Source organism: Spinacia oleracea, chromosome 3 (assembly GCF_020520425.1).
Source record: "Spinacia oleracea cultivar Varoflay chromosome 3, BTI_SOV_V1, whole genome shotgun sequence".
NCBI lineage: Eukaryota > Viridiplantae > Streptophyta > Magnoliopsida > Caryophyllales > Amaranthaceae > Spinacia > Spinacia oleracea.
Window position 1 is genome coordinate 157,630,550 of NC_079489.1, and position 17,829 is coordinate 157,648,378.

The window sequence follows — 17,829 nt, forward strand, 5'->3', positions numbered from 1 at the left end:
TCCCTTGCAATATTATATGGCGTACCTTTGGTTTAGACATGATCAACAGGCGGGCCGGGCCACGACATAAAAACCAGCCTATTATGTTGGGCCGGGCCAAGTTTCGAGCCGGTTTGTGCCCAACTCCTCTAATTTGGGCCTAAAAATATTGGCCTTTTCGAGCCATGTCACATTTATAACTAAAGGGGTGGTTTTTAAGCAATCGTTAACTGCTGTACCCGGGTACAGCCAGCTCTGGCTGTACCCCCTAAAACGACGCGCTCATATTGTTTGTTCATTTTTGTCGACAGTTTGTTCTTTTTTATTGTACCGTTTGTTCATTCTTATTGTACTGTTTGTTTTTTCTTGTTGTACTGTTTGTTCTTTCTTGTTGTTTTTTAAATTCATCATCAAATTTTCATAATTGTTGTATTTTTTGTTCTTTCTTCTGGGATTTTATGTTCTTTTTTATATTGTTTGTTCTTTCTTGTTTATTTGTTTGTTTATAATAATCATATGGTTAATGTTCATAATTAAACTCTTCATTAATCTTTTTATTCTTTCTTTTTGTATTGCTTGTTCTTTCTTGTTGTACTGTTTGTTCTTTCTTGTTATTTTTAAAATTCATTCATCAAAGTTATTGTTGTATTGTTTGTTCTTTCATGTTGGCTTTAAAATTCATCATAAAATTGTTCATAATTGTTGTATTGTTTGTTCTTTTTTCTGGAATTTTATGTTCTTTTTTATATTGTTTGTTCTTTTTTGTTGAATTATTTGTTCTTTTTTGTTTATTTGTTTGTTCACAATAAATATATGGTTAATGTTCATAATGAAATTGTTCACTTCATTAATCTTTTATGTTTTTACAAGCGCCTATATTGTTTATTTCCAAATAAATGTTCATTTCCAAAATAGTAAATGTTCATTCCAAATAAATGTTCATTTCCGAAATAGTAAATGTTCATTTCGGAAATAGTAAATGTTCATTTTTGTAGTTTATTTCCAAATAAATAAATAAATGTTCATTTCCAAAATAGTAAATGTTCATTCCAAATAAATAAATAAATGTTCATTTCCGAAATAGTAAATGTTCATTTTTGTACCAGTATTTGTTCTTTCTTGTTGTATTGTTTGTTCTTTCATGTTGGCTTTAAAATTCATCATAAAAGTGTTCATAATTGTTGTATTGGTTGTTCTTTTTTCTGAAATTTTATGTTCTTTTTTATATTGTTTGTTCTTTTTTGTTGTTATTTGTTTTTTCTTGTTTATTTGTTTGTTCACAATAAATATATGGTTAATGTTCATAATGAGTTCACTTCATTGGTCTTTTTATGTTTTTACAAGCGCCTATATTGTTTATTTCCAAATAAATAAATAGATGTTCATTTCCAAAATAGTAAATGTTCATTCCAAATAAATAAATAAATGTTCATTTCCGAAATAGTAAATGTTCATTTTTGTAGTTTATTTCCAAATAAATAAATAAATGTTCATTTTCAAAATAGTAAATGTTCATTCCAAATAAATAAATAAATGTTCATTTCCGGAATAGTAAATGTTCATTTTTGTACCAGTATATTAATGTTCATTTTAAACAACACAAAACGACATCGTTTTGGATAGGGGTACAGCCAGCTTTGGCTATACCCGGGTATAGCCAAAAATTTGCGGTTTTTAAGTTGTTTAAATTCTGACAAAAAATTTAAAATTTCGGACCGGGCCTATAAATTCTGGCCAAAATTGCAGCTTTTCGGGCCCGGTTCATGTTGAGCAGGTCTACTTTGGTTTGAGAGAAAATCGGTTCGCGTCAATTTTGAATCGGATTATCGTGATGTTTGCCTGTTTGGCCATTTGGGTGTTTCAAAAAAAAAAAAATGATTAGGAAATAAGATTAGGCGGACTGCCTAGAACATCATCTGTAATGAAATACGCTGTAATACCCCGAATTCTTAAACTTGATTAATTATGCTTAATTATTTTTATTTAGCTTAAAATCGTTTTAAATCAAAAATTCGAACTTCATTTTAATTAACGAAGCTTTATTTCGCTTGAATTTTTAATATTGCTACACGATTTATTTTCCAGTTTATAATTTAATTTCATATTTACGAGCTTAAACCCCTTTGTAAATTTTAATTATTTTCGGATTTCTTTTAATAAAAACGTTCTTATTTTATTCGAAAAATAAATTTATTTTATTAGCACTTTATAAAAGAATCATTTTAGAAATCAATATTACTCAAAGCCATTGTTCCATTTTCATTTTTAGCAAAGCAAATTCTGAATATTGTCCATTATGTCTTATTTACCAAAATGCCCTTGTTCACCAAAGAAACCAAAAATCACTTTCTCTTTTCCCCTCCTTCTTCTTCACGCATCTTTTGCCATGAACTTCCAAGTTCACTTTCCAACTGTCATCACCATATTTCATATCAAATTGAGTCATCAATCTCATGACACTAATCTGAATTCTAATGCCTTAGTCACCATATTCCTGATTTCTCTTGACAATTGTCATCCAATTGAGCTTCAATGGAGCTCATCACTTATGTCATTCAACCCCATTAATCCCTATAAATAGATGTTCAATTAGACTGAAATTTCAAGCAAAAACAACCATCAAATTAGTTTCAATCTTAAATTTTGATTTTAGTTTCTAAATTACCTCTTAAATTAAACTCAAAAACCACCCCAACCACCACCAACTCTCGGTGCCACTTCCACCACCTCGTCTCACCTCCGGCTGTTTCAGTCGACCACCACCACTGCAACTCCCTCCATTTCCTTCGACCAGAACCGGGCCGCACTCCCCTGCCTTTATTTTTCCTCCTGATGTACCACCGTGCCACACCACCACTCACCGGCCACCCTCACCGTCTTTTCTCCTTCGCTCTCCTCCGCGCAAACTGCGCGCAACCACATGACCACCCCTGACTTCGCGGTTTGCTGCACCCTGCCTCCCTCCCCACACGACTTCCCTGTTCCTTCGCCGGATTGCACAACCTCAGCGCCGCCATGCTGGCGTTACCGCCGGCTTTCTGCCGCCGCCCAAGCCGCACAGACCCGCCTCCTAATCTCCTTCTTTTCTCCTCCCCCGTCGTGCTTGCTCCTCTGCTTTTCTTTTCTTGGCCTTGCGCCCTTGCCTGCTTCACGTTCCAGGAACTAAGTTCCATTTTGGAACTTTGGGCTCCTTCCAAAATCTAAATTCTGGCCCAAGTTTTTGTTAGGTGAGCCTTATGCCCTTATTTCATTTTCAGATTTTACCTATTTGTTTTCATACAATATTAATGTTTTATGAAAGAAATTTTAGTTAAGCACTTTAACCTTTGTTATAATATTATGAATTTTAATAATTATATATATATATATATATATATATATATATATATATATATATATATATATATATATATATATATATATATATATATATATATATATATATATATATAAATGTATTTTGACATAAATCTAATTTAATAATATTTTTATTAAATTATGGAATTATGTTTTAAAATCATTATTTATAAACTTATTATTTATAAAAATATCGATTTTAGATTACTTATCATTTTAATAACTAATTCAATAATTTGATACCTTGAAAGAAATCGAACTCGGAACTCAGGAAGGACGATCCATCAGACAGGGAGTATAAAAACTACGGTTGAGGTAACGGTTATTGCTAGTACCCGCATTCCCTTCGAACTGTATTTATGAATGATGTTATGAATGATTGATGTTTTATAATGATGTTTTATGAATTGCGGGATTACAAGTATGATTTGATTGAATTGTTTTACGATAATGCAGCTTTATGCAAAGTATTGATTTAATGAATTATTATTCCTGAAAGAAATGATTTTATGAAATAACGAGATTTAATGGTTTATTGAACCACCCTGAATGATTGAGATTTTTCCTGATTAATGTTCGATTAAAAGAAATGTAAACATGATAAATAAAAGTGTAAGAACTGGTCAAGTTCCCCTGATATGGAGCCCAGGCTCCCCCTGATAAGAAGCACTGGCTTCCCCTGATATGGAACCAAGGTTCCCCCTGATAAGAAGCACTGGCTTCCCCTGATATGGAACCAAGGTTCCCCCTGATAAGAAGCACTGGCTTCCCCTGATATGGAACCAAGGTTCCCCCTGAAATGAAGCACTGGCTTCCCCTGTTATGGAGCATTGACTCCCCCTGTTATGAAGCACTGGCTTCCCCTGTTCGTAGGAGACGTCCTACCATGTTTTCCTGTAAAGTCATGACGACCAGAATAATACTGTTAAAAGGAAAAAGGTTAATGAAATAATGTTCCTGAAATGATGTTCCTGAAATAATATTCCTGAAATAATGTTCCTGAAATGATGTTTCTGAAATAATATTTCTAAAATTATGTTTCTGAAATGATGTTTTTGAAATGATGCTTCTGAAATATTGATTTATTAAATGTTTTTACTATATTCTATTCTCCCTGTTTATTAAATAAAATGAATTGAAATGATGTTACGATGCTAGGGTAACTTGTTACTGAGTCTTCGGCTCACCGTTTTGTTTTCCGTTTTAGGTACTGCTGGGGACCACGGGAACGAGTAGTGGCGAGGATTTCACTATTACCAAGTTCACCTAAGTTAATGTTAAGTTGTATCAAGTTTCAGTAAAGATTCTTGATTAAGTTTCGTACTTTTATTAAGGAATTGAGAAGGATGATTATGTTAATTTTGGAGTTTAATAGCTTATGATTGATAGTTGTCTTGTAATTCCCAAGAGGGAGTTACGGCAGTAATGTCCCGACCGAATTAGGATGTTTCCGCTGCTAAGTATTCCTTAATAAGTGAATTAGAGGTCGGGGCGTTACAGTTTGGTATCAGAGCAAAGGTTCTGGACCATAAGTGCTAAACCTTACGGGTTTTGCACGTAATAGAATTCAGTAGGCTTTAAGTAAAGAGTTTTAAGGAATAAGTTAAAAAGAATATGTTAAAATCATGTTAAGTTAAAATGAAATGAGTGTGAGCGTAGGAACGCACGGGATAAAAGGGATTCATTTCTCCTGTTATGTATGTTTTTCTGATTGAATATGTTATGCGAAATATCGATTATCGAACTTACCAACGATGCCACGAACGATGCTCACAACAAAGCGCAACATTCACGATGACGTCGCCCACAATGATGTTTTCCATGATGATTCCTGTGACGAACAATTTATAGAAGACCACGAGGAGTTAATGAAACGATTAGGAACTGCAAGTACGATGTCAACCTAATCGGTCAAATATTCTCGAAAAACGAAATCGCACAAAAATGCATCACTATTTGAGAAAATTTCACCCTGGAATCCACCAATCTATGACGGCAAGCCGATTCGATGGAATTTGAAGAATGGACCAACAAGATGGATCAACTATTGGAGACTTTGCAATGCCCTGGAGAATAAGAAACTAATGTCGTGTAGGAACGAATACGTGGAGGGAAAGAGCATTTCGTCAACCTCGACCAATCATGAACGAAACAATTCTAGGGTTAATCATAATCCAATGCGATCACGGCATATGTAAGAGCTTACATGATGAAAGACAAAGATGACGCCAACATTGATATTATTTTAACGTAGTTGTTTCTCGCTTTGAAGCCGAACTTCCATAGATTTCATGTTATGAGTTTCCTACCCTAGACAGGCTAGGAAAAGTTTAAGCATTACTGATTTCTTGGAAGAAGTTAAGTTAAGCACGGTTTAAACTCAAAGATTTTGTGGATATGAATTGTTTGAGGAATTTTTATGGTTATGAAATCTTTGAGGATGATATAAATGTTAGAGTATCAAACGAGCATAAGGTTGTATTTCATGAGTGGTTGATCACTAATTAAGGTGAAGTTATTCTAGGTTTAAAGTGTTAAAGTTATGAATAAAAGTTATTCTTGGGTTACCTTTCCGATGAATGTTTTGGAGTTTATAAGTACAAAAGTCTAGTATCTGAAAAATGATTGATATGCCTTTATTAAGGAAGCTAAGAAGTTATACATGAATGTTATGAACCCCATTTGAGTTGAAGCATGAATAAGATCTCGAGGATTTTACCAAAAGAAGTTATCAAGAATTAGTTATCAAAAGATTGAATAATAGAGTATCGAAAGAGCATGAGTTTGTATTTCCTAAGTGGCGAATCAACAATTAAAGTATTGAAGTTATGATTAAAATCGATTCTTATATTACCTTTCCGCATAACTTATAAGGATTGTTTTATGTATTTATCTGAAAGGATGCTTGATAATCTCCGTAAAGAAAGCGAAGCGAAAGAATTTAAAGTTTTGCGAAATGCTATGTGAAAAATATGATTTATGGTGAAAGCATGAGATTGAGTTTTGCATATAAGTTTCAAGGATCTTACCAAAATAAGTTATCGAGAATTAGTCTGTCTATGAGGTTGATAATATCAATGAATGTTATGAAGTTCGAAAAGAATTATGAATGATTGAGGAATGCAATGGAGTTAAGAAAAGGAATCGACGAAATGACATGTCTGTAAAACCAGGTAGGATGAACTAAGTTTTCTAGAAGCTAGATTGTTTATGATAAAGGCATGCTTGATGGCTTAGCATTCTTCGCAAAATATGAGATTTTTCGACCTAAGGATAAGTAACGAAGTCATATGTCTAACGATATATTTCTAGTCACGCGATTGGACTCAAACCCCCGCAACGAACGTAGTCAACGAAGTTGTTTGACGTAGAAGAAAAGATCGGAAATCGAAATCGAAACGAATCGAATAACGAAAGTCAACGATAAGTTTCCTGCAACAAAGAAGCCCAATGGAAAATGAAAGCGAAATATCTCTAATTATTCGCCCACGAACGATATGATGTATGAATTACTATGTTTTCTATGAATGATTACGTTATGGTCAACCATGCTTGTGTGTCAGATGTTATGCTTATATTGAATTTGAAATGTTCATATGAATTATGTCTCTATGATATGGATTATGTTTATGATGACATGACATGATTGTACTGGTAGTCTAATTGTTATACATGGAAGCCGCCTCCGATGGAAGTTCTCCTGAGCTCAGAGTACGAAATTGATATAATAGATGACTTTTACAATTATTGAGTATTGCAATTGGTAGACAAATATTTATTTTCATTACAATACATATATTTTCAGCATTATAATTTTGCATAAAATTACTGTTCAGTAGAAAATATTTTCAAACAAGATATCACAAAGTAAAATGCATGGGAGCATAGTCTATGCTAACAAGTTTGCCCCTTTTATGTTCTTTGCTCCTCGGTCCTATTTTATGAAGTAAAGTGGAGATACGAAGGACGATGGCGGAATGTAATTGACCTTAATGACGATTAAGGATCAATATATAAATTTTGCCCCTTTTGTACTCTTTACTCTTCGATTCTAGGTCTCGAGTTGAAGCGGAGTCCTAAAAGATGACGGCGGAATGAAAGCTAGACATTGTCAGAATTGAAATTGTGAGATCTTGGTTTTAAAATAAAACATCGTACTTTAATTTAAGCGTTTTCAATTTTCAACAATCATTTTATAAATCTAATTTCCAAGTTTCGAGGACGAAACTTTTTCTAAGGGGGTAAGAATGTAATACCCCGAATTCTTAAACTTGATTAATTATGCTTAATTATTTTTATTTAGCTTAAAATCGTTTTAAATCAAAAATTCGAACTTTATTTTAATTAACGAAGCTTTATTTCGCTTGAATTTTTAATATTGCTACACGATTTATTTTCCAGTTTATAATTTAATTTCATATTTACGAGCTTAAACCCCTTTGTAAATTTTAATTATTTTCGGATTTCTTTTAATAAAAACGTTCTTATTTTATTCGAAAAATAAATTTATTTTATTAGCACTTTATAAAAGAATCATTTTAGAAATCAATATTACTCAAAGCCATTGTTCCATTTTCATTTTTAGCAAAGCAAATTCTGAATATTGTCCATTATGTCTTATTTACCAAAATGCCCTTGTTCACCAAAGAAACCAAAAATCACTTTCTCTTTTCCCCTCCTTCTTCTTCACGCATCTTTTGCCATGAACTTCCAAGTTCACTTTCCAACTGTCATCACCATATTTCATATCAAATTGAGTCATCAATCTCATGACACTAATCTGAATTCTAATGCCTTAGTCACCATATTCCTGATTTCTCTTGACAATTGTCATCCAATTGAGCTTCAATGGAGCTCATCACTTATGTCATTCAACCCCATTAATCCCTATAAATAGATGTTCAATTAGACTGAAATTTCAAGCAAAAACAACCATCAAATCAGTTTCAATCTTAAATTTTGATTTTAGTTTCTAAATTACCTCTTAAATTAAACTCAAAAACCACCCCAACCACCACCAACTCTCGGTGCCACTTCCACCACCTCGTCTCACCTCCGGCTGTTTCAGTCGACCACCACCACTGCAACTCCCTCCATTTCCTTCGACCAGAACCGGGCCGCACTCCCCTGCCTTTATTTTTCCTCCTGATGTACCACCGTGCCACACCACCACTCACCGGCCACCCTCACCGTCTTTTCTCCTTCGCTCTCCTCCGCGCAAACTGCGCGCAACCACATGACCACCCCTGACTTCGCGGTTTGCTGCACCCTGCCTCCCTCCCCACACGACTTCCCTGTTCCTTCGCCGGATTGCACAACCTCAGCGCCGCCATGCTGGCGTTACCATCGGCTTTCTGCCGCCGCCCAAGCCGCACAGACCCGCCTCCTAATCTCCTTCTTTTCTCCTCCCCCGTCGTGCTTGCTCCTCTGCTTTTCTTTTCTTGGCCTTGCGCCCTTGCCTGCTTCACGTTCCAGGAACTAAGTTCCATTTTGGAACTTTGGGCTCCTTCCAAAATCTAAATTCTGGCCCAAGTTTTTGTTAGGTGAGCCTTATGCCCTTATTTCATTTTCAGATTTTACCTATTTGTTTTCATACAATATTAATGTTTTATGAAAGAAATTTTAGTTAAGCACTTTAACCTTTGTTATAATATTATGAATTTTAATAATTATATATATATATATATATATATATATATATATATATATATATATATATATATATATATATATATATATATATATATATATATAAATCTAATTTAATAATATTTTTATTAAATTATGGAATTATGTTTTAAAATCATTATTTATAAACTTATTATTTATAAAAATATCGATTTTAGATTACTTATCATTTTAATAACTAATTCAATAATTTGATACCTTGAAAGAAATCGAACTCGGAACTCAGGAAGGACGATCCATCAGACAGGGAGTATAAAAACTACGGTTGAGGTAACGGTTATTGCTAGTACCCGCATTCCCTTCGAACTGTATTTATGAATGATGTTATGAATGATTGATGTTTTATAATGATGTTTTATGAATTGCGGGATTACAAGTATGATTTGATTGAATTGTTTTACGATAATGCAGCTTTATGCAAAGTATTGATTTAATGAATTATTATTCCTGAAAGAAATGATTTTATGAAATAACGAGATTTAATGGTTTATTGAACCACCCTGAATGATTGAGATTTTTCCTGATTAATGTTCGATTTAAAAGAAATGTAAACATGATAAATAAAAGTGTAAGAACTGGTCAAGTTCCCCTGATATGGAGCCCAGGCTCCCCCTGATAAGAAGCACTGGCTTCCCCTGATATGGAACCAAGGTTCCCCCTGATAAGAAGCACTGGCTTCCCCTGATATGGAACCAAGGTTCCCCCTGATAAGAAGCACTGGCTTCCCCTGATATGGAACCAAGGTTCCCCCTGAAATGAAGCACTGGCTTCCCCTGTTATGGAGCATTGACTCCCCCTGTTATGAAGCACTGGCTTCCCCTGTTCGTAGGAGACGTCCTACCATGTTTTCCTGTAAAGTCATGACGACCAGAATAATACTGTTAAAAGGAAAAAGGTTAATGAAATAATGTTCCTGAAATAATGTTCCTGAAATGATGTTCCTGAAATAATATTCCTGAAATAATGTTCCTGAAATGATGTTTCTGAAATAATATTTCTAAAATTATGTTTCTGAAATGATGTTTTTGAAATGATGCTTCTGAAATATTGATTTATTAAATGTTTTCACTATATTCTATTCTCCCTGTTTATTAAATAAAATGAATTGAAATGATGTTACGATGCTAGGGTAACTTGTTACTGAGTCTTCGGCTCACCGTTTTGTTTTCCGTTTTAGGTACTGCTGGGGACCACGGGAACGAGTAGTGGCGAGGATTTCACTATTACCAAGTTCACCTAAGTTAATGTTAAGTTGTATCAAGTTTCAGTAAAGATTCTTGATTAAGTTTCGTACTTTTATTAAGGAATTGAGAAGGATGATTATGTTAATTTTGGAGTTTAATAGCTTATGATTGATAGTTGTCTTGTAATTCCCAAGAGGGAGTTACGGCAGTAATGTCCCGACCGAATTAGGATGTTTCCGCTGCTAAGTATTCCTTAATAAGTGAATTAGAGGTCGGGGCGTTACATACGCCCTAGGCTCGGGTACCTCAACCCCATTTTCAAGAAACCTTGGTGAACAAAGTACAAAGGTAAACTATTAGCCGAGTTGTACATGATACACCCTCTAATCTCACAATTCCCAACAGAAAAACAAATTAAACCTAATTACATCAATTACCCAAGAAATCAAACAAAAAACTACATCATTAGAGCAACTCACAAAGATAATAAAATTACTCCGGGTAATATTCTATGTTATTATAATATATAATTACGGAGGAGGAAGTAAGAGTGATCGAACTAAAGGAAATATGTCATTTCTCCGAGTTTGCATTTAATGCAAAATCTAATAAATGCGGTTCAGATTAATTAAACAAGTTAATTATTCAGTGAGATTAAGTAATCGGAATATCTAGTTGGAGGTCGCTTCAAATTCCTAAGACTGGTTTAATCAACTCACTCTCCTAAATTAAACAAGTTAATTATACTTACATCGTCACATCATTTTTTATTACAATAAATAATTCACTCATTATTCCACTTTCATCTTATTAAATTCAACTCAATCTCATAAACTACGTGCCGATCAAAGTGTATCTTTTAATTAAATACGGATGAAGCAAATGATCAAAGTTGTGTATTGACATGTGTAAAAGTGACCGACGTTTCGAGTAAAAACAAAACATGAAATACTATTTTAGAAATGTTTTTTTTTAATGCTTATGGAGTAGTATATAGTGCCATAGTGGTACTAGTACGTACTTCACTTTTTTTTTATTGATAAACAAATTGATAAAAAGTCATACGACATCTACATAAAGATTTAAATCTAACAAATACGTAACAATCGAATCAAATAAAAACTTCCTTTCACCATAGCTACGATCGTAGTATATCAAACATTCTGTATACCCTCTTTTATATCGCTGTGATTTACAGCTTTCATTGACGAGGGGGTCTATTGTGTTACCATGCTTTTTTTTATTATTATTTTTATGCAAGCAATGAACTTCAATAAATAAACAGTTAATAGTTACTTCCTCCGTTTCAAAAAGATTTTTACAGTTACTATTTGCACAAACTCCAATGCAATATTTAACTACTAATATATCCAATTTCGTATGTGAAAAAATTATAAAAATTTGATATTGTGAAAATACATACCAAGAACAATCTGACAAGATCTTACATATAACATTTTGATGTATATAGTAGTGAGAATTTACGGTCAAAATTTTTATACTTTAGGCACATTTTCCAAAGCGTAAAGAACTTTCAGAAACGGAGGTAGTACAAGCCAAGTGCTATGGAGGACTATCCTCCAACAAAACGTCCACAACAAAAAACCCCGAGGTGGTTCAAAAGAAACTAAATGCAGTACCGTGCGTAACGTTGAAACATGTACTACGTATTGGAAATTCTCATGTTTGTGCAACTGGTACTGGTTTCAAACGTTACCAGCCAATTTAAGCAAAACATTCTTTCATAATTATCATAAATCGCTATAGATATTTTTTTGGTTCTACTACGAGGAGTTTCCTCCGAATTCGACGAGTAGACTAGTCTCCCGCGGGAGTTTGCATGGGTATCTCGACGGGCAGTATCTCTCTCAGTTGAGATTTTTTCCATACCCGAATCTCGAACCCGAGACCTTACTCATGTCAACTTCAATTGGTAATCGCTAAAGATAATAATATGGAACAAAAATCATTTGGAAAAAAAACATTAATCCATTTTTTTTTTTTCCAGTCATACAATGACTTGAAGTCTTAAGTCAATTACAATTAACACCGAGACGAGAGTGATGGATAGCTAAGTTGGTTAGAGCTTCTATCCCGATTTCAGGTGATTCTGAGATCGATTCTCATCTCCCGCCCTTAATGGCTCATTCGCACAAAAAAAAGAAAAAAATTACAATTAACACCCCCTTGCCTACGGTATATCAACATCATTAACGGACGGATACATTACCAAAAAAAATAAAAAATTAACGGACGGATGGACTTATATGACGCTATGCAACACCAGAGCCACGATATATCATACCACCACTCATTAATTAACGAGTAGACTTGTTAAACGGGTCGGTGGGATCGGGTTATTAAAAAAAATCGGTTCAGGTTAATTCGGGTCGGTCATTTTAGGGTTCAGGTTTACAAATGTTTGTTCAAGACCCAAAACTTTCGGGTTCGATTTGACCTAACGGGTTGAAAGATTTTAAAACGCGTGTTATATTTTCATTAATTTAGGTAAAATATATACAAGATATGGGCTCAAATACAAATTTCCCTACACAAGTTTGTATTTAGTCAAATTCATATGAAATGACGTATAATTCAAATTAAAATCATATTACACCCAACAATAGTAAAAACAAATGTGTTTATTATGCTTAAAATTGCTCATAATCTCATTTATTATTATAAATACAATGATTTTCAATCAGGCAGGTCAAAAGCTGGTTTTGATCGGGTATCGGATTTGGCTAAAATCGGGTTACGAATCATAAAATCTTGTTCAAACCCCAGTATTTTCGAGTCGGGTCATTTTTTGACAGTTCTAATAAAACAACAAGGAGTATGTAAATCCAAACCCAATACCTTGAATATAGAAAATTTCAAAGGTTTGACAATTGAATATATATTATCATTGACTTTGAAAATACTTCATACCTGTCCACAAGTCTTAAGTTAGACTTGGAAAGTGCTTACATATAAAATCCCACTCCCATTTTCTGATTTTTTGTTACTTTAATAAAAAATATAGTCTCTTTCCTTTATTTATTTATTAATTTTTTCTTACACTTAATTATTACTCTTACAGCCAATCATTACAAGTTTTCAATTTTCTTAATCATTTTCCCGATTCCAATAGGAAGATAAAAAATGAATGAAAGGAGTAAAATATTAATAAAATAAGAGAAATGTGTAAAAAGGTGGGTGGATGTAATAAAAAAATGAAGCAAAATTATAAAGGTCGCAACTAGCAACAAAATAGTTTGTGTCGCACCTATTTTTTTAATTACATAAAAATATATTATTAAATTGTAATTTCTATTTTCTAATTTATAATTTACAAAATAAAAAGAAATATATATTCACTATAACTATTATAAATTTTATTTCCTTTTTATGGATTATCTTATTTTAATATTAGTAAAAATATGGCGTTGATAGTAAAAATAATTTGATGAATCGCGGTCTACGTGGTACCCTTGTGGTATCATTAATAGAGTGACACGTAGGTTGGCGACACATTTTTGTTGTCGCAATTTGTGACCTTTATCTTGCTCAAAAATTAATAAAGTGAGTGAAAAATTGTAAATGTTGTGGGGTAATAAGGGTAAGGTAGTAAATTTTTATGTCTACAAATATAATAAAACAACGTGTAAAAAACATTAGAAAACAGACTAAAACTGAAAGTGTAATGATCATATATACTAATATATTAAAAGGCGTTTTGAAGAACGTATACGTGTCACGTAGATCTCTCCTTATTAGCATCATGACATTTCATTACAACCAAAAACCATATGACAAGGATCGAACACAAGACCTCTTTGTTAAAAGTTACACTTCTTACCATCTTAACCAACTACAACTTATGTAATATCTTCTTATGTAAGCAAATATATTCTTTTTAAAATAAACAATACATTGAATAAAAGTGAATGCAAAAAGGAAATGATTATTTAATTTATAAATGTACAGTTATTACTTTGAAGAAAAGGATCCGGCTTTGTTTAGATTTTTGGATGTGGGGTTTAGATCTGGGAGGTTGTTGATCGGCCACTAATCTTATGTCACCACCGTAATTTGATGATGACACCATCTCTACGTGCACATAATTAAAAAAAAAAAAAGACCGGAATAAAAGTCAAAATCCGGGACAACGCCCGGGCTGCACACTAGTTTTGAAACATACGTAGTAATTAGTATTACAATATCAATAAGCTAAAGAAGAATATCAAACGCCCGTAAGTGTTCTTACATCACTGCAGACATTAACCCTCCAAGCTATTACTAATGGATTCAATACATCAAAGTTCGCATTATACCAAGGTATTGTATATGTTTAATGTTCCTATTTTGAGCTCCGACCTCTTAATTAGAGATGGTTAAGTAACACCATTCTCCAATTAACTAATTGATATAATAACAGTCTTTGTTTTTCTTATTGTTTTAGAATTAACAAATTTGAGAGAGCTCCAAATACTAGACTTGAGTTGGAATTATTTCTCCGGTGACATACAAGGTAAGTACGTGATCACATTAGGGATTATTCTTGCGTGGACTTGGTCCACAATAATATTAGTGTTGATCTAAAATCAATAGTTTTCTCTAACACTCTTTTTACACTCATAGTGACCTTTATTGTTCATATAGTAACTATAATAAATTAAACACCATAATTCTTAGACATAGTAACCATTTTTTGAAGCATAGTAACCCTATATTTGTTAAAAGTGAATTGTGACTTAAAATCACATTATTCAAGCACAACATGTATCAACGTCACTAATTTGATACTACCTCCGTTCCTAAAAGTTCTTTACGCTTTCCGTTTTAGTCCGTTCCTGAAAGTTCTTTACACTCCTACTTTATTCCATTTTTACTCTTATTTGGCCCACCATAACTTACCCACTCACAATACTTTAATATTAGTTTTCACCCACTCACATTGTTGGACAATTTATAGCCACTCATTTTCCATTTGTTACCCCACCATCACATGTTCACCAAAATTCCTTAATTACCGTGCAAATAGTAACCGTAAAGATCATTTAGGAACGGAGGTAGTATTTTTTTCCATAATAATCCTAATAAAATCCAAAATAAATTAGGAACAAGTTGTTGACTTTATTTTAAAGCATGGTCCACAATAAATTTAGTGTGGACCAAGTTCATTTAAGAATTGGTGTCACATTAGTAGGTTTCTATTAACAAAAACAAGAAAAAGAAGAAATTAACAAAATAAAACTACATCTATTTGACCACTCAATTTCCTACACAGGAATTTGTTTATTGAAGAATCTTCGCGAGTTGCATCTTGGGAGTAATCAATTATCCGGAGAATTTCCCTCGTGTATCCAAAACATGTCCTCTTTGCAAACTCTTGATCTGTCAAGGAATCAATTTAGTGGAAAGGTCCCAAAGTTTCTCTCAACCCTTAGGTACTTGGAGTACTTGGACCTCTCTGATAACTTTTTCAAAACTTCATGTGTTACGACTCTCTGGAAACAACTTAGAAGTACAATTGGGAGATTCATCATGGAGACCTGCATTTCAGCTGCAAAATTTGGCCTTACAAGATTGCAATCTAAACAGAACATTTGGAAGTTTTTCTGATGAATTCTGGTCACATCATACCAATCTCAGTTTCCTTGACCTTTCCAATAATAACTTACTCCCTCCGTCACGGAATACTCGACCCGGTTTGACCGGCACAAAGTTTAAGGGACTTGAATTGACTTATTTAATTTAATAGGTAGTAGTTGATAGTGGGGTATTATTTTAATGTAGTTAGTGGGAAATGTGTAAAGGGGTGGGGTTGGGGGAGAGTAGGGGTTGAATTTTTAATTATTTTTTGTATGGAGTAGGGGTAGGTAGGTTAATAGGGGTGGAGTGAGAAAAAATATAATATTGTTAGAATATTTCCATTTTTAGAAACATGTCAAGTATTAAGGGACGACCCGATAAGGAAAACAGGTCAAGTATTCCGGGACGGAGGGAGTATATGGGGATCTCCCTTCTAAGTTTCTTGAAAACAACTATAACCTTATTACATTGTCCTTGGCAAACAACTCTTTAAAGGAGGTCTTCACTTGCCTCAATCCACTAATTTGTCATTGGCGTTTTTAGATATTTCCAGCAACAATTTCAATGATAAGCTGCCTGAAAATCTAGGCAAGGTGTACCCCAATATCGAGCATTTGAACTTCTCAGGAAATAATTTTGAAGAAGATATTCCAAGTTCAATAATTCGGATGCAGTGGATAATCAGCATGGATTTATCAAACAATAACTTCTTTGGGAAATTACCAAGAAGAATGCTTAGTAATTATATGTCGTTGGAGAAACTGGATCTATCAAACAACAATTTAGAAGGGGATATAATACCAGAGAACATGAACCTTGCATTATTAGGTTGGTTGAAAGCAAGCAATAATAGTTTTGGGGGGGTAATCAATACAGCTAGACCTGTCAAAAATGGACCCGACCCGAAAATCGACCCGAACCCGGCCCGAAAATACTGGGTCCTGAACAAGATTTTGTGACCCGTAACCCGATGTTATCCGAACCCGAGCAACCCGAAAAGTAATGGGTCAAAACCCGACCGAACCCGTTTTAGACCCGACCGATTGAAAATCATTGTATTTATAGTAATAAATGAGATTATGAGAAAATTTAAGCATAATAAACACGTTGTTTTTACTATTTTTGTGTGTAATATGATTTTAATTTGAATTATACGTCATTTTATGGTTGAGTTTGACTAAATATAAACTTGTGTAGGAAAATTTGTTAATTTGGGCCCATATTGTGTATTTTTAGCACCCAAATTAATGAAAATATAATGCGCGTTTTAAAATCTCTCAACCCGTTGGGTCGACCCGAACCCGAATGTTCTGGGTCTTGAATAAACATTTGTAAACCCGAACCCGAAAGTGACCGACCCGATTCAACCCGAACCCGGAAATAATTTTTTACAACCCGACCCGACCGACCCGTTTGATAGGTCTACTCAATACTCTTGTTGGCTGGAAATAATCTACGTGGTTCAATCCCCCAACAACTATGTCAAGCAGGTAATATTAATATGTTAGATCTCTCGCGCAATAATCTGTATGGAGGAATACCTAAATGCTTCTGGAATATGTCTTTTGGGATGAAGATTCAGAGTACTTTTGGAGACACCTCAGGCGGTGCGGTTTTCGGAGATTACGGAGATATCAACAAAAAAATAGAGTCAATTGATTATTCTACTATTCCCAATGAAGTAGAATTTATGGCTAAGAACTAGACCTGTCGGTCGGGTCGGGTTGTAAAAAATTATTTGTGGGTTCGGGTTAGATTGGGTCGGTCACTTTCGGGTTCGGGTTTATAAATGCTTGTTCAAGACCCAGAACTTTCGGGTTCGGGTTGACCCAACGGGTTGAGAGATTTTAAAACGCGCATTATATTTTCATTAATTTAGGTGATAAATATACAAAATATGGGCACAAATTAACAAATTTTCCTACACAAGTTTATATTTAGTCAAATTCAACCATAAAATGACGTATAATTCAAATCAAAATCATATTACACACAATAATAGTAAAAACAGCGTGTTTATTATGCTTAAATTTTCTCATAATCA

General features: G+C 33.7%; 1 protein-coding gene across 1 annotated transcript; it reads left to right on the plus strand.

Annotated features, from left to right (window-relative positions):
* The first annotated feature begins 13,390 nt into the window (after positions 1 to 13,390).
* LOC130470209 (receptor-like protein 35) lies at positions 13,391 to 17,490 on the plus strand. Its single transcript, XM_056839853.1, has 6 exons — positions 13,391 to 13,402; positions 14,468 to 14,528; positions 14,653 to 14,721; positions 15,481 to 15,717; positions 16,281 to 16,648; positions 17,362 to 17,490. The coding sequence occupies exons 1-6, from the start codon at positions 13,391 to 13,393 to the stop codon at positions 17,488 to 17,490; spliced, it is 876 nt and encodes a 291-aa protein (XP_056695831.1).
* Positions 17,491 to 17,829: the final 339 nt, after the last annotated feature.

Excerpts from the sequence above, each read along its gene's own strand:
- LOC130470209 (XM_056839853.1), top strand. Across the intron at positions 14,529-14,652 it reads AAAGTTCGCATTATACCAAG|AATTAACAAATTTGAGAGAG; the intron begins GTATTGTATATG and ends TTATTGTTTTAG. Across the intron at positions 15,718-16,280 it reads TCTCTGGAAACAACTTAGAA|GAGGTCTTCACTTGCCTCAA; the intron begins GTACAATTGGGA and ends AACTCTTTAAAG.